This window comes from Diachasma alloeum, unplaced genomic scaffold (assembly GCF_001412515.2).
Source record: "Diachasma alloeum isolate Michigan unplaced genomic scaffold, Dall2.0 Dall_scaffold_00622, whole genome shotgun sequence".
NCBI lineage: Eukaryota > Metazoa > Arthropoda > Insecta > Hymenoptera > Braconidae > Diachasma > Diachasma alloeum.
The window spans coordinates 229728-254101 of record NW_021680754.1 but is presented as its reverse complement, the minus strand read 5'-3'; the positions used below and the strand labels follow the sequence as shown (position 1 = coordinate 254101).

The window sequence follows — 24374 nt, the reverse complement described above, 5'->3', positions numbered from 1 at the left end:
GAAGCATAAATGCATCGATTGGAAATGAATGAAAAAACATACGCCCTTTCAACCCTGAGGCGATGATATAAGAGAAATAAAAAAATCATTGAAGAAATACTGCAGACGCAAAATGAAGGAAGAAAGAAAAGAAATAATACCAATTTTACATATTCTTACTAATCGTAAAAGTGAAATAAAAAGAATTAAATACAACAATACAAATACGTATAGTGACATATTAAATAAATTAATGATGTATTGCGTATGAGGAGCCGACGAGAATGAAAAAAAGCCGGATTCGAGAGGCCGAATGACGCGGAGAGGACAGATTAAGAAAGAAAACATTAATAACAGAATAAAAAAAAAACGGTAATCTATCTACTTACGTAAGTAACGTAAAGTTTCAATTTTACACTACCGATAATAATGAAATAACTGATAAGTCTACTTCATAAGAGAATATGAATGATTTATAATTATAACGTTGTACAGAATATTTATGAAAAAAATAAGAAAAAGTTGAAAAAAAATAATATATAAAATAAGGTCCAACATTTGAAGAGAGAGCCGAGGGTCGAAGAAATATATTCTAAAAAGCGTCAAATTACGAAGAAGAAAACAATTGGATTGAAATACGTTAGCACGAGGTTACATAATTGATTCTCAACGTGATCGATCACTTTCTTTGATTAATGAAACCCCAACGACCGCGCGATTCTCAATGAAAGCATAAATATAAGATAAAATTTACTAGCAATATTGATAAAACATTTGAAGAATCCAGAGCTGGTCAGAATTTAAATCAACATTTACAATATTCGTGACTAATTGCTAATTTATAGTCATCAAATATCATTAATGAAATGATACTAGTTGAAATGACTCATCGAAATTATTTTAAATTATTTAATTTCATTATTCAGAATATTTCCATAACTGGAACACATGCGTATCCGAGAACTATTGAGCCTCCGTGACTCTAGCCGATTATTATTCATTCCGTCGGCAAGAAATATAAATTATCTATTTTATCTCAGTTGACAAGAAGAGTATATAGATAAATACGAAATAGTGCCCAGCCCTGGAAAGAATCTATATAATAGTAATAACTAAACTTCCCTCAGCTTTAATAAAGTGACTAAAGACGTGTGTGATCACGTGAAAATAATTATCTCCCGTGATCCCAACCTAATTCACAAAATCGACAGCAATCGACTCTCTATTCAAACTGAAAACGATTAAAAAATGGTCCAGACTATAATGGAAGTTTTGTAAGAAGCTACAAAACGTGATGTGCGGGAGATTAATTTTTAAAAAACGGGCTGATGAAATGAAATAATGAAGCCAGCCCATTATCGAAATACAAAATTTGAAAGAATTAATTGATTAAAGTAATGAATAGAGTAATCCATAACTAAAGAAATTGCGAGGCTACCCCTCTCATCCCTGCTTGCGCTTGATCAAGTGCGAAGTGGAAAGAAGAAAAATAATAATTAAAAAAAACAATTTTTAAAAGGATTAAAATCAATAATGGCTCCTACCTAGCTGTGAAATAATAATTAATTACTGAAAACACGACTAGGTGGATAAACTTAAACTAATGAAGACACAATGACGGGCCGACGATAAAATTAATAATGTATGTATACAAAGAACAACAAGAACAAGAGGAAATGAGGAATAACTATTGCGGTTATAAATATAAACATTACTGAAAAAGGTAAAAAAAATTAATAAAAATTAACAAAAAGAATAAACAATATTGTACCCCTCTGTACATATAAATATATGATATAATACTATTATTACAATATGATTTATTATAAAAAATATACATATATAAATATCTAATGAATTCATATTACGTTTTATTATCGTTTGGATCTCTTGGTTGAATATTTGCGAATGACGATTAATTATCATCAATTATTAATTATGAGATGACAAACAACAACAAGAATTATTGCGAATAATATTATTAATATTTAAGAAAAAAAAAAAGGTTCACAACGTGCCGTGTGTATGTGGGAATAAAATATGAAATATAATGGACATTGTTCAATTCAAAGAAAATATTGTGTCTTTGTCTCTTTCATTCGCCATTCTCCAATTAATTATTCCTGTATTTGATTTTCTACATAACGTATTATTTCTAATTTAAAAAATGACATCACGTCTGCGATAAGGGAGATTTCGTTTTTATTCGTGCATGTATAGTGACCTGCAGTTGATGAAAAATTTGTGCTGATAATATAGAATGCAATAATCAATTTCCGGATGAAACGAATTCCAATCATTTGGGAATAATTTGGGATAGTTTAGGAATGGAATTTTATAGTTCAAGAACTAATAGTTTTTTTATAATTTAATACTTTTAATATGGCGTATATTTAGCAAAATCATTTGGAAAAGCCAAAAAATATTGTTTTAGAGTTTGGAAATTAATATTCATTTTGGAATCATTTTTTTCGACCTCTTGTTTTGTGAGCAATATTTCTTTTATTACAATCTTTCTCAGATACATGCAACCTGACGTTTCCCAGATTTATGGCACATCCCAACCTCTGATCTTGCATAACAATTTTCATTTCGACAACTCGACTTTTTTTAATCTTCAAAATCTACAACTTGAACCTTTTACTTGTTATTTTCTGAATCAAGATCGTAATGAGGAGATCGATAAGGCCATCCGCAGTGACTATGCACCCAAGCACCTCTAAGAGTAGAGAGTCCATGCCCCGGACCTCAACATTACCCTCGAGAAAATTATCGCGATCCCATAAAGTCAGTTATGCCGTCACAAAAGCTTATTTGCAGACTGGAGATTTTGATGAGGCGAGCAGGCTTGCGGAGGTGGAGCAGGGGTTGTTCCTGGATGGAGATATCAATGTCGTAAGTCAGATGTATGTTTCATCACCTGAAGAGACAACTAATTGAGCAGTTCAACTGATCCATCAATGATTCATGATCTCTGTTTCGATATTTAAAGAGAAGGCACTCAAGAAATTTTGTGTCTGTCCTACACCGAGACGTTTGATCACTTGGGGGTGGGTCTCGCCGATGGAACAGTCAGATTAATTAATACAAAAACTGGAAAATTTGATACGACTTTGAGGGATGACGAAATGAAACAGAACCCTGGGGCAACTACTGCCATTAAACATCGACCTGTTCAGGGGGCGCTTCCGGTGACTCAAACCCTATCAGCAACTTGTAATTAATTTCATTTCATAATCATTATTTCATGATATTATTATTTAGTGATAACTGTTCAGGAAATAGTTCAAGTTATTGTCATGATTGCGATATTTATATTTATGCGGCAATAACTTGGAAAATTTGTTCCTTTTCTAGGAAGTGAATGAAACGAGTTGAAGATAATTCGGAGAGTACAAATAATTTTAAGAAGCATTCGAAAATGCGAAGTGGATAACAGATGTAAGCGCCGCCATCTTACTTGGACGCCCCAAGAGATTTTCAAGATGGCGGTGCCCCCACTTCGTATTTTTGAACATGTCTCAAAATTATTTATCCTCTGCTGATCATCCTCAACCCGTTGCATGCGGAAAATATAAAATGGCAATTCCGCCGTAGAATTTAAGGCGCAGTTTTCCCCGCATTTTTTACTCCCGCGGCCTCTTAATAATACGCAACGATATTCCTCCAATGTATCGATCATCAGATGTCACTGGATGTGTGAAATGCTGGCACTACCCCACAGCCCGTTGTCTCTACACAATTCGTGAAAATAGACAGACCCTAGGTCTCGCTTATCACCCGACACTTCCGAAGTTTGTGACTGTCGGCGACGATACGAAGTTGTGTGTTTATGACGAGGAGACGAAGACACTAGAGCGAATATTACAGGCCAGGTACAAGAACCCGCGAAAAATGCCTGAAAAAAAATTCCAAACGCTCATGAAGACTCAATTATTCACTATTCACTGGCATTGTTCATGAGAATGGCATTATTTCCTTTAAAAAAAGCCCTGAATTCTCGAATAATGACGTTGAGGAGTGGATTTTTGCTCGATATTACGAATGAAAATATTATTCATTGCAGCAATGCTCCAGACACGATGAACGGTCACAGGTCTCGAGTATTCGCCGCTTGCTTCAATCCTAGATGTCCTCACGAATTCATCAGCGGTGGATGGGACGATACGATACAATTCTGGGATATTAGAGAGCCTCACTCTTCTAGATTTATCAGTGGAGTTCACATTTGTGGAGATAGCATTGATATCAGTCAAGATGGGAAAGACGTGAGTCAAAATACCTCATTTTCCGATTTTGAATCATCACTTCTTCTTCAATATTTTCGAATGAAAGTAGCCCCATAAGTCCAAAAACACATAATAAAAACATATTCCTGAGGTAAAACAATCGAAATAATTTTATTTCATAGGGTTTAGAGCGTTTTATTGAATATTCAGTCATTTTTTCGTGCAGATTCTCACGTGCGCGTGGTCGAAAACAGATACAATCCAACTATGGGACTACAGAACAGGAAAACTTATAACGACATTGGAACCGGACCCCTGGGAGTCCCTTCTCTACGCTGGGAAATATATCGGTAGCTCTTTCATTGCTTGCGGTGGGTGTGACTCTAATTTATTCAGAATCATCGATTTAACCTCGAAAACGGTAAGTACCCATGATTTCCCGCGATTTTGACTTGAATACGACTATGGTTTCGTTTTGGGAGATCCGATCAATTAGCCCCTCATGTATAGATATTCCAAATTTTTATTTTTTTCCTCATTGAAGTAGTTTTGAAGAAAATTGCGAGCTGATAAAAAACATTTGCTAGTTAGTACTTTTAAAATAAATTTTTGAAAAATCACCCCTGAAAAAAAAGGCGTTATCCCCCTATTTCATTATTTCCAAAAAATTTTATAACCAATCGGTAGCAAATTGTTTGAAGATTTTTGCGAGTTGAGAAAAAATCATCAATGCACTCCTATTATTGGGTAAATTAACAATTCCAATTTCAACTGAAAACCAGAGTTGATGACCAGAGTTTGTAGCAGAGATGTCAGACAAGATATGAATGTTTTTTTGGGCTCAAATTAATATAATTAATATAATTGATCTATACAATTGATCGGATCTGTTTTGAGGGGTCATTCGGTAAATAAATGCTTATGCAGCCGCGCCATCTATCGGCGATGCTAACTGTCGATACATTACCAAGCTTCGATCGATCGGTAAGATACTGCCAGGTTGTTAGTCATAGAAAATTCCAGTGCAGAAATTTCTAGATTCAAAATTTCCTATAAAAGGCGGATCGGCACGATCTGCCGTCAGTTGTAGATTGGCAAACAGAGTTAACATCGTATAAAGTAAAGAGTGTAAATATCTGGTGCAGTGGTAAGGTCAGTGTAGATATTGACGTGGATACGTCTATGGTTTCAATATGGGGGGTCATTTTGGGTAACGGTCCTTATGTGCAGCGCCATCTATCGGAATTCTAGAAAATTCTAGACATTTCGAGGTAATTCGAGGAGTTTCTTGAAATTTCGAAAAAATTCAAGGAGTTTTTAGAAAATTTGAGAGAATTCAAGAAGTTTTCGGAAAATTCGAGGGAATTCGAGGAGTTTCTAGGAAATTGGAGAAAGAAGGAAAGACCATGGACGTGTCCACGTACAATTACTGCTGTATCGAAGATACAGCCGCGTGCAATTTTTTATGACGCCTTACAGACAATATCTGCGGTGAAAAAACTTCCTGGAGGGGTCTACGGCATCGACATTGGCCCTCCTAGTTCCAAACCGCAAAAGAGGAGCCTCAAACACCCTCCGCTACCGAGGATCGCCTTCTGCTGTGGCAAAAGCGTCTTCGAAGTCAACGCAAATCTTTGAAATTGAAGGTTGAGTTTTGAGAGTTTGGTATTTTCAAATCATCACTTGTTCTGAATAATTTTCCAATGAAAAAGGCCCTGAATTCAAAAATACTTAATAAAAACAGATTCCTGAGATAACACTATCGAAATAATTTCATTTCATAGGGTTTAGAGCGTTTTATTGAATATTCAGTAATTTTTTCAAACAATCAAAAGGTTGTGAACACCAATAAAACCCCACTATTTTCCAAGCAATAAACAATGTATTTTCATTTTTCTTTATTTCATACAAACTATGGTACAAAATTTATACAGAACAACGCACGGTATTTTTTTTCATCACTCATCTCCATCTCATTCTCCCTCCACTCTATTAAATTCCATTTTCCTTTGGCAGAGAAACAATATCTCCCCTCACACACGCAGAATCAACTTGAAATGGTCTATCCCATTTTTACCTATTCCTCTTCATTGGTGGGTCTCATTAAAAAAAATTAAAACGAATTGAGAAACGATATAAATCGAAAAAAATTCAATTGCGACAAACTACTTAAACTAATCAGTCGACAACAGACGCAGTCGATTAGTGTCTGTTCAAGTGATTACAACAAAAACAAAGGGAGAAAAAAAATACAAAAAAGAGAAAATTGTTTTGCAGAGTACGAAAAAGGTAGTAATTGAGTTCAAAAGGGCGCATCTTCAGGGCGATCTTCAGATTCTTTCAATTTTTTTTTTCTCCACAAGACAATTTTTCTAAATCCATTCCTGATACGCCCTTTTTGCTCCCAACAGGGATAGTTATTTTTTTTGGTTTTGAAAAAAGTCAATATTATTAGGTTCTTCAATTTTTGTAGTAAAATATAGTCCATCTATCCATGTGTGCTTAAATTATCTCAAAATTCATCTTCAATTGTATTTCTTATTAAATGTTTTTTCTCATTAGAAAAAGAAAGGAAAAGGAATCTTGATATGTCATCGAAAAATATTCCTCTACCTCTTCTTAGGAAAGATTGTACGTCGTTCAATTTTCACTAATTCATTAATTTAAACAAAAAAAATGTCATGTTTTAAATCGACTCAGCATTTTTTCCATTTTCACTCTTTGCTACGGACATCTATACAATTGTTTGTTTTTTTTAATCAACACGAAAGCCATTTTTTCACGACAATCATAATTAGTCTAGGGAGTACAAAGAGTAGGTGATAACAATCACATTCGTACCTATTTACACGAAAAATTCTTCATTCAATCTCACGTTTTTTTCTTCTTTTGAAGCTTAAAAAAATTGAAAAAAAGACTAACATATGCTCGCACGAGCACTTCCAAGTGCATCTGATCACAATTATTATTCTCTATAAATAATTGAAGTTTTTTTTAACGATTCTTCAATCACACATTTTGCCATCACTCGAGTCTCATTGAATTTCTTGGTTTAACTAAAAAATTTTATCATTCACTTTAGAGAAATTAAAAGATAATCTATGGATTTTTCATCACGTGGTGCGAGCCCCAGACGTATCGTTCACAGCCTGACCGAGTGCTCACGAATTATTTCAACTTGTTAATTTATTAAATCCAATTGTTTACGTTTTAACGATAAAAATCCAACGATTTAACGTGAAGGATTGAGACTCAGTGAATAGTAAAAGATAATGAATAAAATCGGGAAAAAAAATTCATAAGCGAAAGCTACTTCTCCTTTCCTGATCCACACACTAGAACGATTTTGGATTTTTTTGCGGAGAGAGCGACTCGTTTTGTTTTCCACTTGACTAATTAATTGTTTAGTGTGTGGACCCTCTGTACTTGAGTATTCGTGCATTTATAAAATGGCGCTGAAGAGATCACACAGACAGTAAGTCCCCACCCCCTTTCTCAAGAACACCTAAAACTCTTTCAGATTTTTTTTCTAAAAATTTTGGTTGACATGAGTCTGGGGTCTAGAAGATTTTACAGTCGACTCTTAATATAAGATACCTGTCTCGTCTTGTTCCCTTATTCAATGAAATCTTCATCTCCAAGGACTTGAGAAATCTTCGAGTCGTGAATTTTCGTGCAAAAAGTCATGAAAAAATAGTGAGAATAACGTGGAGAATTTATTCACTTTTTGCAAACTGAATGAAACAAAGTGAAGATAATTTGGAGAGTATACATTATTTTAAGAAGTATTCGAAAATGCGAGGTGGGCGACAGTTGTGAGCACCGCCATCTTGTTTAGATCCCCCAAGAGGCTTCCAAGATGGCGACGCCCCCACCTCGTACTTATAAACATTTCTTAAAATTATATATCGTTTTCTAATTATTTTTAATTCATTTCATTCAATTTTTCAAGAATGAACAAATCTTTAGAGCCATCTTTCGCACTTTTCCATCCCCTTTGTTCAATGCTGACAGGGCTGTCAACATTGCCTCACCTCTCAAAGTCCTTTTTTATTTTTCAACACAACCCCAAGTGATTTTCAGCCACACAAGGATGAAAAAATCTTAAAAATAACTTTAAAAATTCATTCATTTCCCAGAACCTGAATGAAATGAGTTGAAATTAATTCAAAGAGAACAAATAATTCTAATAGACATTCAAAAATACGAGATGAGATCATAGCGCCGCCATCTTGTTTAGATACCCCAAGAGGCTTCCAAGATGGCGACGCCCCCACCTCATACTTATAAACATTTCTTAAAATTACATATCGTTTTCCAATAATTTTTAATCAATTTCATTCAATTTTTAAAGAATGAACAAATTTTTTGAGGCATCTTTCACATTTTCCCATCCCCATTAGGTCGAGAATTCATAGTTTTTATCCTCCAGAGGGCTCTCAACGTCGCCTCAACACGCGTTTAAACTCCATCGCCCCTCGAAGTCCTTTCTAATTTTTGAACACAACCCCGACCGACGGAAACACTGAAATCAAGAGGTCTCGAGTCTCAATCAACTCCATTCGCCCTCATGGGTATCTTATACAAAGACCCTGCCCCCCCCTTTACATAGTATTATACAGAGGCCCCAGCCTAGGCCTGACCTGCAGCCTAGCAAGTGGATGAGTCCTCCCATGCTGCTGCTGCTTCTTGCTAGCAGCCTTCGCCACAACCGTGGCAATGACCCCCTGGCACCCCCCAACAGGCGGCCGCCCCCTCTCCCCCTCCTCCATGAAGCTCGCAGAGGTCATGGTAACGGGTGCTGATCGCCTGGCAAATTCATGTGTTGCAATTTTACTCTTGGCAGGGGGATGCACCTCCCCTCGCATCTTCACCCCGGGTTTCTCGTATTTATCGACGAGAACCCTCACCGAGAGGTCCTCATTGCTCTTCAGGACAGTTTTCCCATGGCTCTCCTCCCCCTCCATCTTGCCACGAATTTTTCCGTCGTTGTGAGCAATCACTGGTGATGATGGAAGACTTCTGACTTTCGTTTTTCCCTCCTTTCTGGACCACTTTTCCTCATCGGTTCCCTCGGGGGAGCGCTCGAACCTCGTGGACTTGGCCTCGAACTCCTTCTTGAGGTTCTTGACGATGCCGGGGATACCTCGGTGACCCTCGGAGGAGGAGGACGACGACGAGGAGGAGGAGATCACCTCCGGGGAGTCCTCACCGGGGAAACACCTTTTGGATTTGTTGTTCAAGTTCTCGAGAATCATCTTGTGGTGCTTCACCGAGGGGCACTGGGTGGTGTCCACTACCTGGTTGGAGGTCTCACTCTCCGATCTGCAGGTTCTCAGGGTGCCCAGGGCATTGTGCTCCAGGAGGGAGGAGGGAACTGGCGCTGATGTCGATAGTCTGTCCACCTGGGGAATTTAAAGATTGAGAGAATTATTTCGGGAGAACTGAGATTATGTTGATAAATTTGTAATTCACGATGATTGATGATGATGTTTTTCATTTTCTGGGTGGAATTCCATTTGAATTACTGATGAATAATTGATCGAAGTTTCTTGAAATTATTTGATTTTATTATTTAACGTTTGAATGATAGAAATGTGGGGATTTCAGCAGAAAATGGGCCACACTGCGTGGGTATCCCCAGAGAAAATCATAAATCGATGAAAAATATTAATAAAAGATCTTCAAAATAAAGATATTAAAAATATTCCAGCCAATTATTCATCATCCACACGAATTTCGTCACCCCCAGAACTCCCTAAAGCTGATAATCGATGGGACCCAGAAATATTCTCAAACAATACCCACTCCCCACCCCAATTCCACCAAAAATAACTCTCCAATTAAAATTCTCACAACCAACCTGATGATTCAAGCTGTCCCTGATCTCAATCCCCCTGGAGCCCTCCCCCAGCCCCTCTCCCTTGCCGCCCCCTCGTCTCCCAAGAGTGGGTGAGCCCCTGAACCCCATGATATCCTCCTGAATCCCATCAGTACTGGACACCTCATCCCTCTTGTCATCCTCCACCTGGGTGCACACCCTCTTGACATTTCCCTCCTCCAGCTTCTGTTTCGTCCTCTTGACTGTTCCCGGATGCCAGGGAATCTCCTCCCTGTCATAAGGAAAGAGTCCACTCGAGCCCAGTGGATCCCTGGGATCCCCCCTCATGTCGTAAGACCCCCAGGAGCTGTTCCTAGATGGCAAAGTCCCCCAGGACGTGTGAACACTCGTATCCAATCCCACAGCTGAATCGTACGAGCTCCAGGAGCTCTGACGACTCGGTGACTCCCTCGAGGGATCACGTCTCTCCTCTCTATCAAAAACCTTGTCCACATGAGCTGAGAATGGATCCTCCTTCTTCAATTTTCTCTTCTGAGGCTTCTCGCAATTTTCACACTTCTCCTTCTGCTCTTGTTTTTGCTTATCACCACCAGTTGGCGAGGCTCTCTCCTGTTTCGAGGGCTTCCTGGGTGTGTTGCACCACTTCTGTGATACATCTAGCCTCTTAGAGTCGTTCTCTGCCCTCTGAATCTGGCTAATTTCATTGGTCAGAATGATTTTAACGTTTTTATCATCATTCAGGGAATTCTTCTGGGAGTTCTCCCTCTGGAGAGGCTTCTGGTCACCCTCTGGCGATCCCTGAGCGTCCTCAGGGGTGCCAGGCTTGCTTCCAGCTGCCTCAAACTGATTAGTGAGATTGAGAACTAGACCTCGACGTTTCTGTCGCTGTGGGGATTTTTTGAAGTATGAGAACTTCTTGGGGATCTTGGAGGTTGTCGTTGGGGTTTCTGACCCCTCCAGGTGGACTATTTGGTTCTGGGAGACACTGTATGACTGGCCGTTGAGGCAGGGCATCAGGCAGAGGACGTTGCCCTGCTTCTGGTTGCTCTGGGGCCTCAGCAAGTCCTCTCGTGCCACTCCAGATGTCTTGTCAATGTTCTCCAGGGACTGGGAGAGGGTCACTGCGGGGAGAATGTCCTGCAGCTCCACGTGGGGCGACCAACTCTTTGGCCTCTGTCCTCTTTTCTTCAGGTAAGTCCCTGAGGACGACGTCAGGATGGGATGGGGCGTCTTCTCGTCGTCAGGATTCGTCTTCGAACGGTGCAAACGTGTCGGCGATTTTAAATTTGTGTCTGACTTCGAACGCTGGAGTTTCTCCTTGTTCTTCATGGCGTCCAGAATTCCCTGGTATGTCTCCAGTTGTGAGAGAAATGAGGAGTTTGGCTTGATGCAGTTGCGTTTGTCTTTCACGTGCTTCCAGGCTTGGGAGAAGTCCCAGTTGTAGGCCTTCATCGCGTAGGCTATCACCACTGAGGCTGAACGAGAGACACCCATTTTACAGTGAACGAGGACTTTTGAGCCCTCCTTTCGGGCTTTCGAGATGTACTTGAAGGTGTCGTCCCAGTGCTTCAGGAGATCTGTTTTCTCGTCGTCGTAGACTCTTACGTTGAGGTAGTTGAACATTCCTGGGAAGAAGTTGTCGATCTCACGGGTCACGTTGAGAATGTGACGAACGCTGGAAGCATTTGGGGACAATTTATTGGAAAATCGGGATTTTTTTTTATTTATTTTGATGAAAATGGTTTCGTTAGTGCGGAATGGATAATTCGTGTTAGAAGTGTTATAAATTCACTCATTAATGGGGTATTTACATTTTTTATCAAATCGAGTACAGAAAAAATTGCTAATTAGTCAATTTTTTTATTAATTGGATTTTTGAGAGAATAACTGAAGACAAGTATTTTCTCATCTTCAAAAAATCATTCTAGTCATTTCGATATTTTTTCTGGAGATTGATAAATTAAGGGATTTATTTGAATGAAACTTTTTCATTAATCAAGCGGTTTATTTAATGTAAATAAAAACGTAGATAAAAATGAGTGTTGATGTTGAATAAAGATTTTTGCTTGATGAGCATAAAGTTTATTTAATGTTTATTACACAAAAAAACAACATAAACGTAAATTTTTCACGTTTTGCTGATCATTAAATTGTCTTTACTGAATGGATTTTAAAGGAAATATCGGAAATTGGAATTAATTATAAAAATTGAAGGTATTTACCCATTTTTCTGCAACTCCTCTAGATTACTGGCGTTCCATTCGCTCCCCAAATAGACGTGATCGAATATCTCGGTGGGTGCATCCATCTGACCAAGAATAATCAGCATCTCTTGATCGATGAATGGCTTGAATTCAACTAGATCCATATCCAACTGCTCCTCGAGCCTCCCACGGATGTACTTGGATGTCACTTCGTCGAGATCCACTGACATCATTATCTCTTTCAGTGTCGCACGGATCACCCGTTCAGTTTCCTCGCGTTCTCTGGGTCTTGACGGGAAAAAATATTAGAGAGTTGGGGATAAAAAAAAATGTTGAGTCTCAATTTGCAGTTTAAAGTGAAGGAAGTCGGTCGTGAAGCGAGTTTTTAATGGGAGAATGTTATCCAAAATTTCATACAGATTACTGTGAAAATATCTCGGAATCCAATGGGTTCAGAGAAAAATGTCAAGAGCGCTTTTTTGTGGCTCACAACATTGTGTACAAAAAATGTCTCTTGATAAATATCTCTGAGCCCCTTCCCTCCGAAGATATCAGCCAAATAATCGAGAATAAAATTCAGTTGTGACGTGGTGAAACAGGATAAATCAACTCTTCAGTCTGAGTTTTTGCTGAATATCTCTGAATCCGAGGGAAATACCAACATTTTCCAAAAACTCATCCATCTCAAAGTCAACTCTCTGGAAGACCTCTCCCCATAATTGAAAAAAAATCAATACTAACTTCGTGCGGACACTGTCAGGCGATGGTGGCCTTCTGGACTCAAGACTATCCATGGCGTTCCACTCGTTGAGACACGAGCGATCACTCGCGATACGTTGCTCATAGTAGCTGACCCAATCGTGTGACAAACCACCAGCAAAATAATTCTGCTCCCTCGCTTTGCTCGAGACTTTGTGGAGAGTCTGCAGTGCTGACCTGCAAAAAAAATATTTTCACAAATAATTAAATGAAGAATCATTGCAAAATCCCGTGGGAAACGGCATTATCACGAACAGAAACACCTCCTCCACCGTCAGAGCATCAAATATCAAAGAGAAAAAAATAGCTAGAATACTTGGAGATCCCCTGAGCTAAGAAGAATGAAGAATGAAGAAATTAAGACGCGGTAGAAATTCAAAAACGACGAAAATATCTCTGGAATAAAAAAGGGGATCTCTCTATCCAACGCTGACGCATTTTCATAACTAAACTTGTAACACGAGAATTCCTCTGTAATGAGATATACCTAGTATACATATACACCCACTGTCTCGTCAGCGTGACAATAAAAATCGCAATGAAATTAATATAACATCGAGAGTACAGAAAGCATTTCTGGATAAGACTCGACATTGTTGACATCTGTTTTGCTTCCGAATGGAAGCTTTGTCATCGCTCAAATATAAGTTTCCAATTTTCGCTTGCGTTAGGGTAACCAAGTGTGGCTTAAAAATCCGAATATGCGATTTTTGGACGGTGTCTGCATGTATAATATATATGAGGTCTTCTTTCTCCACTTTTTCCGAAATTTTCTTATAAGGAAACAATCGAATTTCAGTAATTTTTTCATGAATGTCGACTTTAATCAGCTCTATTCATTGATACCAATTAAAATTCAATTTTTTTTTCAAATAAGAATTTAAAAGAAGACAACCCATCCGCAAGCGAATTGCTAATTTATTAGCAACAGTAACTATACTCATTTGTAAAAAAATGTAATTATCAACTTGTGTATTGGGTATTGAAGTGTGTTTCACGTGGTTGGGGCTTCCGTGCGGATGGCTTGAGGTTGGGATGGAATTCACAACTTCCCGGGCTAACCGCAACTATTGGATTACGGGTAATACATCTTTTCTCGGTTAAATTGCGCCTCTCGAGAAACAATTCCCAAACTGAGTTGCGCATTTTCTGTTTAACTGGGGACTATCTGATGAGGTGGAGTGGAGAAGTGGAAATGCTGTTTTGAATAGATTTTGCTAGCTATTTTTTTATTTATTATCTATTTGATTGGGTATTCTAAATATGTTAACAATTGCGATCAATTATTTCGAACTAATTTAATGAAAAAAAAATTATTTCGAACAGTATTTTTTTCAAATGAACTATTTAAATATTATTCATTACTTCAAATTGGCACACAACATTGCGAAGTAGATCATTTCCACGTCAGAGCCCTGTTTTTGAAAAAAAAATGGACTAAAAATTGATCATTTCACGTTGAAAAGATCGCTGTCATTTCTAAACGGACCAATTAAAATCTTTCTCCCGATATTTAATGACTTTATAGCAAGTAGTCATGAATATTCCAAACAATAATGCAAATGGCGCGAAATTCCACATTTTTTTTTTTTTTCCCAAGCAATTTTCACGTAAATCACTATTTCTCATCGTCCGTTTCTACTCAACTCAACAGAACCCCTCAAAACCCTCTACGTTTTTACCGGTATGCGAGGTCAAGACCACTCGAAACACGCAACAAATCGACGCAGCAGAGAATATGCAGACCCAAGATGAAAAAATAATACGGAATAACAAAAAAAAAATAGTGGAAAAAAAATTACACGATCGCTGGATGCAACGATAAATCAGTGTTTGCCTGGAATCCCGCGTGTTCTCCAATGCAGTTGGCCTTGAACGGCTGGGAATGACGAAGAATGTGAAAAGTTGCCATTTTTGATCTTGAAAATGGAAAAAAAAATTATTTTTGCAATTTTTCTCACAAAATAAAATGAAAAAAAAAAAAAGTTTTTCAATTCTTTTTGTCTCTTCAAATATCTAGTGAATTCTTGTATTTTCTATTTACAACTTTTCTTATTCTAAATGAAAATCAAAAGTCAATGGGCGTATGTCCAAACATAACCCGAATTCTAATTTTTTAAATATATTTTTTTCTTTTTGAAAATTGAATTAATTTTTTTTTAATAAATTTTTCGTCTTTCAAAATATCTAATAAATTTTTGTATTAAAATGGTGTATGTCCGTAAGAAGCATAAATTTTTATATTTTCGCAGTTTTTTTCTCTTCGTGAATTGAATTTGAAATAATGAATTGAAATGAAAAAGTGAAAGAAGAAATGGAACAGAAAAAAGTGTTTTTTTAAATGTTTTTTTTTGTTGACTCTCTCATTGAATTTTCACCAGAACAAGTGTCAGACGTGAACAAAGACGCACAAAGAAACGCTTCTTCCATTTTATTCGTCGACCTACTGGCTGCGCACTATTCTTATGATTTTTTTTTCCACAATTTTTGTTCTCTTTCTTTCGAGCGTGACACCAACGACCTAACGTCCCCCCAACTTTCACCTGAGCTACAACCAAGTGATTCATCTGATCTTGACATTTGCGTGGACGTGTGATAGACCTGGGTCAACGTAATTTCTAGTATTTCGAGGAGTTTCAAGGGCACGGAGAAAGCGAATTAATTTGCTGATTCAATTCCAAGTTTTATTTTTCTCCGGATATTTTTACACAGTTGATGGATGGAATTACGACAAAATGGGATAAAACATTTTCTGCAGGGAATTTACTTCTCTACAAAAAAGTCTTTATCACATTTCCCCCTAAAACAACTTATTATCGAGATAAACCAACAATTAACAAAAATGTTCAGCAGCTTTTGAAACAAAAATAAATTTTTTTCATATCTTTAAAATCAAAATATCTCGATAATGACTGAATTGACAATAAAATCCCACAAAACATTTTTTCTAGCAAATTTAATTCTCTACAAAAAAGTTTTTATGACATTTTCCCCTAAACCCACTCCTTACCAAGCTAAACGCGCAAATCCCGAAACACCTCAACGAAATCTTTCCAAAATTTCGATTTTCTTTCGTTGAAAATTCGGACACATTCTCTGATTAACGAAGGAATTAATTACCAGGCGATCCTCCCAGGACACGTGACCATGGACAACAGCCCCTCCCAAATCCTCATCCACCAAATCAATGCAAATGGCAATGAAAATATGAGAATATCCTGCACATGCAGTAGCATGTCGGCTTTACAGTTAGTTCTGTTTCGTCGTCTATTCTTGGATCATCGAGGTCTCTCTGACCTCGCGAATGCCCATCGCATTTTCACCAACTGTCAAAAATTATATTCACTAATAACACAACACTTCCGCATCAAACAATCATCTATTCTATTCTATTTTCGTAAATCACTCAACAAATTGTATTTTTCATTTGTCATTTTAGTCGTGTTGGACAAGAATTTTGGGTCATTCATTCACTCTTTCCCGGGGAAAATTATGAATACGTGGGTTTATGGGATGTTTAATGATCGGATGTTCATTCGATAAACGAGAATATTGATTTTTTTCATCTCGCGTTCGAGGGCGCACAGTTGAATACATAAAAACGACTGCAGCTGATCGCTGCCAAGAAGTCAGAAATCAGTAATAGGTTTGTTGTTAACACGTGTGGTAGGGGGTGATATGGCAGAGTACTGGGTCCATATATAGGCAGTACCAGGGCTGCCAAGCGCACCGATTTTTTTTTTAAATTTCAGAATTTTTTTACAAAGTCAAAATTGCTTTCGACAAGCGGATTTTTTGAAGAATTAAAAATTAAACTTTTTCAATTATTGATGACTAGAGATCGGCTGCGTAAATTTCAACAAGTTTCTTTTCATTTTGACGGATTTTTATAGTCTTAAAAATAAAAAAATCTAATTATTTCCTTCAGTCGAAAAATATCGATGATTAAAAAAAGGTAGAGATTTAAAATTAAAATTTTTAACTGAAAATGAAGGGATTTAATCAGTAATCACTAGAGATCGGTTGAGTAAATTTCAATAATTTTTTAAATCAATAATTTCGTTTTCATTTTAAAAGATTTTTTCAGTCTTCAAAATAAAAAAATCGAATTATTTCCTTCAGTCGACAAATATCGATTTTAAAAGAGGGAATTAAAATGAGGATTTTTCAATAAAAATGTTTCAATAATTTTTTCTTTCATTTTGGAGGGGTTGTTCGGGGTTTAAAATGAAAAAAAAATTGTTGAACTCGCATCGTTCAGCCGAGAGATAACGACGATTGAACAAGATTAATTTTCGATCCTCATAAATTTTTCGAAAAAAAAATTGAAGGGTTCAAAAAACAAAAGAACAATTTAAAAATTGCATAATAAAAGAGTGATCGCTGAATACTTGAATAATGTTTTGTGTACAATTCGAGGATCGATGAGTTATTCAACAACTCGAAAATGTGAATTTCTTTATTACGAAAATGCCCATAAGAGATAACAGTTTGCGGAGAAGTTCACGTACTCCTAACGGTATCCAACCGGAATATCATGTAATACGTGGTACAACCCGTCGGCAATGGGTGGAGCAAGAGAAAAAAAATTATTTGCAAATTCAACCTCAGACGATCGTAAACTTCAAAGAAAAAAAAATTGATTGGAAAATTATAGGAGGCGATGGGATTAAACTACTTGAGAAATTATTAATTTTCATTATCACATTTACAACATTAACATTTTCAAAAATATGATAATCACAATCGAGAGGAAGAATAATAAATAAAAGAAATGAAAAATGAATTATAAGTTTATCTGAATTGAGAGAGAATGGATTTTATCGTAAAATATAAAAATTCACGATATGAAATATAAATAAGAATTTAAAAACAGAGAATCCATTCGGAAGCAAATTGCTAATTTATTAACAACAATAACTATACTAATTTATAATAAATGGAATTGTCCACGTATTTTGTATTTGGGCTATAGTCCAATGCCGCAAAAATCGGTATTATGAAAAATTTTTCAGACGTTGAAAAGCAAACGGTCGAGATGATTTTACGTCTGGTGAATGGGATACGGCCGCCTGACCCACTGCCCAGTTCGCCACTGCATTAAATTGTACGCTTCTCGTTCTTTTTTTTTTTTTTCCTGGTCGTTCCAGTTCAACCGGAGCCAGGCTTCGGGCTTCTTTGCTGGAGATTTTTAAAAGGAGATAAGGCACTGTAACACCGGAGGCCATTCTTTCTCTTTTAACTTGGGGGAAGGAACGAAAAATTGAGGGGAAAAAATTGAAAAAAAAAACGTAATTGCACAAGGGAATTTAGTGTGCGAGTTGTTGAGTTCGAGAATGCTTCAGGATTTTGTCTTTCACTATTTGTGTGCACATGAGATATGATTTTTTGTGCCGAAGAAGTTGATTGTCATGCATATTACTTGAGGATTTTCCCTCTTGTGTGCTTCATCATCTCCATTGAGCTATGGAAGTTATGAAATTCTAATGAATCATGAATAATCGTCTGAATTTACGGACATGGATGTGTCGCAGCTACGAAAATATTTTGAAATGAAATGAAATAATTTCAAAAAATTATCATCAATTAGTTCAAAGAGTATTTTTCTCAGTCGAACTATTTACATACTATTTTATTCATGATGCTTGATGACTTCAAAACAGTAATCAGTCACGAATATTTAAAATAGTAATTCAAACGGTATTTTTCCCAGCAATCATTCACCAAATTTAGTATTTTGGAATGATCTCCGCATTTTTATTTTTACATTTGTCACGTATCAAATCTTTTGTCACTACTAGTTAATGAAGATGGAAGCCAGGAAGCTAAACAAGGGGCTTCCAATTTAAAAGTGGCATCAGCCTTGATGTACAAAAATAAAGAATAAAAGTTGAATAAAAAACTTCTTGAGAGAATATTCAATAAGACTGACGACATTCGTTCACTCAATGTTTAATTATCAATCGATTTATGAACTTCCCACTTTGGCCCTTTTTCTGTTGAAATCCCCTTCAACATTTTTATTATTCAAACTTTGAATAATGAAATGAACGAATTTCAAAAAACTTCAGTGAATTATTTCAAACTGTATTTTCGTCAATCGAACTATTTAAATACTATTTCATCAGTTGAAAACAGAAATTACTTGAAATAGTATGTCATCGATTCAAACTACTTAAATACAATTTTTTTCATGATGTTTGATGATTGCAAAACAGTAATTAGTCACGAATATTTAAAATAGTAATTCAAATGGTATTTTTCTCAGCAATCGTTCGCCAAATTTAGTATTTAGGAATCATCTACGCATTTTTATTTATAAATTTGTCACGCATTCGATCTTTTGTCACTGAGTTCATTAAAAATTGAGATTGCCCCCAAAAGTTGCGTCAGTCTTGAAGTACAAAAACAAAGAATAAAAGTAGAATAACACCTTCTACGGAGAATATTCAAAGGGGCTGACGACATTCGTTCACTCAGTGTTTAATTATCAATCGATTTATGAATTTCTCCGGAGATACTGAGGCACTTTGGCCCTTTTTCTGTTGAACCCCTCTTCGACACTTTTATTATTCCAACTCTGACCAATGAAATGAAGAAATTTCAAAAAATTTTCTCGAGTCTTGCGATATGGAGGGGATCAATGATTTTCGATGACGAAAAAGTTTCTTTGGTGTCAATCACGGGTGAGACTCTCCCCGAGTGCCCAAAAATAATGGTGGCACCTTTGCAAACGTTATCTCGGCCCATAAATGGCGCGGGCGGTTGGCTTTAACTTCCCTCTAAACCCCACCTTTGTGAGGGATACCACGTGGTAGTAACTGGTGGCCACTCTATATTCACAATCTGCCAGAAATAGCACGAGAGGAGCTTTCGGGTCTAAAAGCCCCCACGACTGCCTCAAAGCACCATTCTACAGAGATTAATTGAGAGATTCAATATTTTTCTCGTGGATCGCCTGAAGGAGTGTTCTTGTGATTCATTTTGTTTTTTATTTCTGTTGATAGAGTTGGGGGGAGAGAATAGAATCTCTTTTGTGAGGGATTGGAGTTCATTTTTAGGGAGCGAAGCGAGATATACAAAAAAGTTCCTCATGATTATTTCGCCATCTCCCTTGGACTCAGAGATATTCATCAAAAACTCAGGCTGAAGTTGAGTTGACTCATCCTGTTTCACCACGTCACAACTGAATTTTATTCTCGATTATTTGGCTATCTTCGGAGGGAAGGGGTTCAGAGATATTTATCAAAAGACATTTTTTGTACAGAATTTTGTGAGCCACAAGAAAGCGCTTCTGACATTTTTCTCTGCACCCATTGGATTCCGAGATATTTGCGAAGTAATCTGTATGGAATATTGGAGAGTTATTCAGTTGTGAAGTGGTTAAACGTGACGAGTCAATTGTCCACGTCTTGTTGAATATTTAATCGTCTCAATGATGAGTGGTTTCAGGGGAAAATGTCGAGAGACAGTTCTTATGAATATTTCGATGTCTTCCTTTGATTCAGAGATATTCATCAAAAGCTCACTTCACTACTGAATTGTTGTATTTCAACAGGGAAGTGGTGAAGCAGGATGAGTCAATTTTACTTTGAACAGATCAGTTTTTGGAAAATATCTCGGAATCCCAGGGAGATAGCGAAATTTTTGTGTAGACCTTGTTTGCAGAGCGAAGTGAGATCTACAAAAAAGGTCCTCATGAAAATTTCGCCATCTCCCTTGGATTCAGAGATATTCATCAAAAACTCAGGCTGAAGTTGACTTGACTCATCCTGTTTCACCACTTCACAACTGAATTTTATTCTCGATTATTTGGCTGATATCTTCGGAGGGAAGGGGTTCAGAGATATTTATCAAGAGACATTTTTTGTACAGAATTTTGTGAGCCACAAGAAAGCGCTTTTGACATTTTTCTCTGACCCCTTCGAATTCCGAGATACATACGAAAAAATCTCAGTCGATTACAGCTGGAAATACACATCACAAATCCAATTGCATAAACTCATCTCCTTGAATACTTCCAGTCAAGCCATGGACATTTATACTATTACCCAGTTCACTCCTGCACATTCTCAATTGAAACCATCATAAACGTCCATCACATAACCACCGGTATTTATCTAATCCTCTCTGTTCACCGTATTCAATGTCACTGCGATCAAAATTGTTGTTAATAATACCCCAACAATGAGTCTGAGTTCTCGTGTGCATGTCATTTGCATGCACAAACGTCGGAAACTGTCAGGAGTGAATTCAAAGCTCCCAATATCAATATTTATTCCACGTTTTCCAAGGAAATTATCATTCTCGATGCACAATTATTCACAATTCCTCATGTAAAAACCCTTTTTGCGTCCAAATGGAAGCTTTATAATCGTGATTTTTTTCGATTTCTTATTTTTGGACGAAAATTCCTAGAAGTGTCACACGCAAAAAAATGTTCAGTCAAAATTACGGAGCTCGAAGTTCGCTCACCGATTACGGAATCGACTCAGAAAATTTAAGTGACGGTATCGTGATTTTTCACAGGAGATTCAGATAAAAATTAAGAGACGCTCTGGAAAAATTCCGTGACAGTTCCGTAAAATTTCCTACAACCACATTTCGCTCCGGAATTACTGACTGGGATTGGCGTTAATATTTTCAAAAAATGGCAATTCTTATGCCTTCATTTTTTGAAAACATACATTGGGATCCATTCGGAAGCCTACGACCAATGAAATTGGTAGAAATGAAAATACGAGAAAAAAAAACGTCGAGAGTATCAGTCAAATGGCTTCTGTCGCACTGCCTGTTTTTATTGCTATATTAGACTAATAAACTGAAATAAATCAATATTTGCACAAATAAACATCCAAAACTAAAAATAAACCCAAAAAATGAAGAAATGAACGGAATAAAATAAAATAAAATAAAAAGACTTTTCCTAAAAAAAACTGGAGACTCCTCTGAAATCACTCAGATTACTCAAATCGCTGAAAAAATCTATAAATAATAATAATAATAACAATAATAATATCTCACCACATGGCCTGCACCGAGACGGGTTTGAAGATGTGCTGTCGTCCGCACACACTGACGCTGAATCCCCTGCAAAATCAAAGGAAAGCGAAAACCGGAAATGAGAGCCAGTCAACTGTGTAGGTGGTACATTACCCTCAAGCCCATTATTTTCAATCCTTTCTCGACTATTACACGTTTAATTCCTCACTCAATCAATTTTTTTTACTCCCCCTCCGGGATTTTTCTCATGCTTGAGCATTGAGGGAATAACTCTTGCGTTGTGGTTCATTAATCACGAATTCTTTACAGTTAAATGCGAATAGCAAAACTCATTGTTACGATGAGACGAAGGCTTGAGGAAATATTAACATCGACTATGATTGCTCATGGCAAAAATAATTTTTAAAAAACATTAATGAGAAAGAGAAATTTTTTTAACGCATAATTTCGCAATAGTAATAACTTTAGATAATTTTAAACGAATAGTTTCGAAATAATGATAATTTTGAACAATTTCAAATGACCAATTTCCCATTTTTCCGCGTTATTCATTAATTAACAGGAAAATAAATATTAATAAAAAATGGGGGTATATTTTATTGCTCGAGGAAATGCGGGTGATTCTCGTAATGCAGTCTTTGCAGTGGAATAAATTAATTCAAACAGGAGTTTAACGCAATGGTATATTGCATTGGAGTTACGAGGGCATCCGTTGCATCGAATCCGGCTGGCTAATTACCGAGTATGAGCGGCCGAGTGCGCGTGTTACATAAAGGTCTGCGTTATGCCAGAGTATTGCGTGGTGAAATTGGAAATTGGAAGAGAGAGAGAGAGAGAGAGGTCAGGGAGAATCGATCTTTACTTCATTTCGGGGAATTGAGATATTTGTAGTTGTAATGAATGATTGTTGATGTTGATAATTCAGTTCATGAATGTTTATTCAAGGGGCGCGTTTCATCGGATTTCAACGCACTCTTACTGGATTTTGTTCGTTGGAACATCCTCTATCAAGTTGGAACAATTTATTTGGAGATTAATACAGTAATGAATAATTATGGGCAGTGTCTATTCACACATTCCACGGTAACTTTGACCGTAACTTTCGCTTCTCAAATTAACTTTTCAAATCAACTTTTGCTTCTCAAATTAAATCTAAACAATAAACTAGACACATCGAATCAATTGATAGGTGATATGGAGATAGTAGACTAGTAAACAATTTTCTCGAATACGAATGTCAGTATAGATTAACGCAAATAAAAAATGAAATAAATAATTGACTATACCCAAATAAAAGATGAAACGAATAGTTTTTTATATTTTATGTGAACGTTTTCTTAACGATATTCATATTTGTCTAATGGGGTCCGAGTGCAGGAGTGGGTGCCGAAATATAGTGCATATGATTTTTGAATCCACGGTAAAATTTACCGTGGGGTGTGCGAATAGACACTGCCATAATTATGACTGTTGGTGAAAAAATCATTGGGATTGTCATGTGAAAATACGACTGTAAAAATAAAAATACGAAAAATAATGGGAGAGACGTGGGGTGAGTCGATAGAGAATGTTCCAACGAACATAATGAACAACAATAAAAAAAAAAACATAATGAGCCCAATTTTATTCAAATCAGATGACAACTGTGACTTCCATAAACGTTTAGACTGAATTTTTTAGTGGTATTTTGACATCTCAACGCGTGACAGTTGATATCGAACAGCACGTCGATATTTATTAATTAATGTTTATTAAACTGAAATGGGGCAAGAGATAAATTACATGTTGAAACGTCAAAATGAAGAAAAAGAATGAATGAAGACAATTGAGAGACGCTAACTCCAGAGAAGAGGTTTGGAGGAAAGAAAATAATTCTTTCACAGTAAAATGCAATTGGGGAAATTGGAGATTCGTAACGATATTCATCAAATCAATAAATTTCAGGTGCAGTATATTCAACCGAAGGGGGGAGGAATTCCTGGAGTAATTTTGGGGTTTTGTGGTGATGGTGTATCGAATCAATACTAATGCTCGACATTGTTCAATATCACTGATAATTCAGCCTACAAAATATATACCCCGAGCCCTCATGAACGATCTTCCCAAGACAATGGCCCGAGAAAATTCCCCGGGTGTTGATGAGACATCCTGAAACCCCCCGGAATGAGATGCACAATGCGTTACCACGGGTCATTTACACGCTCGTAAATGAACAAGAGGGAAATGTGTACGTGCATGTATGTGGAATTAAACGCATGACGAGGAGACCCCCAGAAGAAACGGAGCGAACCCCGGGGTTCGTTGACATCCCAGCGCGCCAAGTGACCGTCTCCCTCCCGCCCCTTTCCCCTCCTCGCC

At 37.0% G+C, this 24374-nt stretch overlaps 2 protein-coding genes across 2 annotated transcripts in view; one reads left to right on the top strand and one right to left on the bottom strand.

Annotated features, from left to right (window-relative positions):
* Positions 1-2649: 2649 nt before the first annotated feature.
* LOC107043715 (coronin-7-like) lies at positions 2650-5846 on the top strand. The gene is made up of 6 exons (XM_015265296.1): positions 2650-2885; positions 2972-3195; positions 3665-3854; positions 4046-4247; positions 4435-4629; positions 5688-5846. Exons 1-6 carry the CDS (start codon positions 2650-2652, stop codon positions 5844-5846), a joined length of 1206 nt encoding a protein of 401 aa, XP_015120782.1.
* Positions 5847-6070: 224 nt separating this feature from the next.
* Positions 6071-24374, bottom strand: part of LOC107043732 (protein phosphatase Slingshot) — a 39997-nt gene continuing 21693 nt past the window's right edge. Inside the window, exons 5-9 of the mRNA XM_015265342.1 lie at positions 22038-22103; positions 12996-13190; positions 12273-12542; positions 10072-11725; positions 6071-9613 (exon numbers count right to left, since the gene is read on the bottom strand). Coding sequence (XP_015120828.1) covers positions 8813-9613; positions 10072-11725; positions 12273-12542; positions 12996-13190; positions 22038-22103 — 2986 coding nt within the window. The 3' untranslated portion in view covers positions 6071-8812. The remainder of the gene's footprint in view (positions 9614-10071; positions 11726-12272; positions 12543-12995; positions 13191-22037; positions 22104-24374) is intronic.

What these genes read in the sequence shown, in the direction of transcription:
- LOC107043715 (XM_015265296.1), top strand. Translation starts at nt 2,650, where the DNA reads ATGAGGAGATCGATAAGGCCATCCGCAGTGACTATGCACCCAAGCACC. An exon ending in TCAAACCCTATCAGCAACTT is followed by an intron (nt 3,196 to 3,664) that starts GTAATTAATTTC and finishes ATCGATCATCAG; the next exon opens with ATGTCACTGGATGTGTGAAA. An exon ending in TCAGTCAAGATGGGAAAGAC is followed by an intron (nt 4,248 to 4,434) that starts GTGAGTCAAAAT and finishes TTTTTCGTGCAG; the next exon opens with ATTCTCACGTGCGCGTGGTC.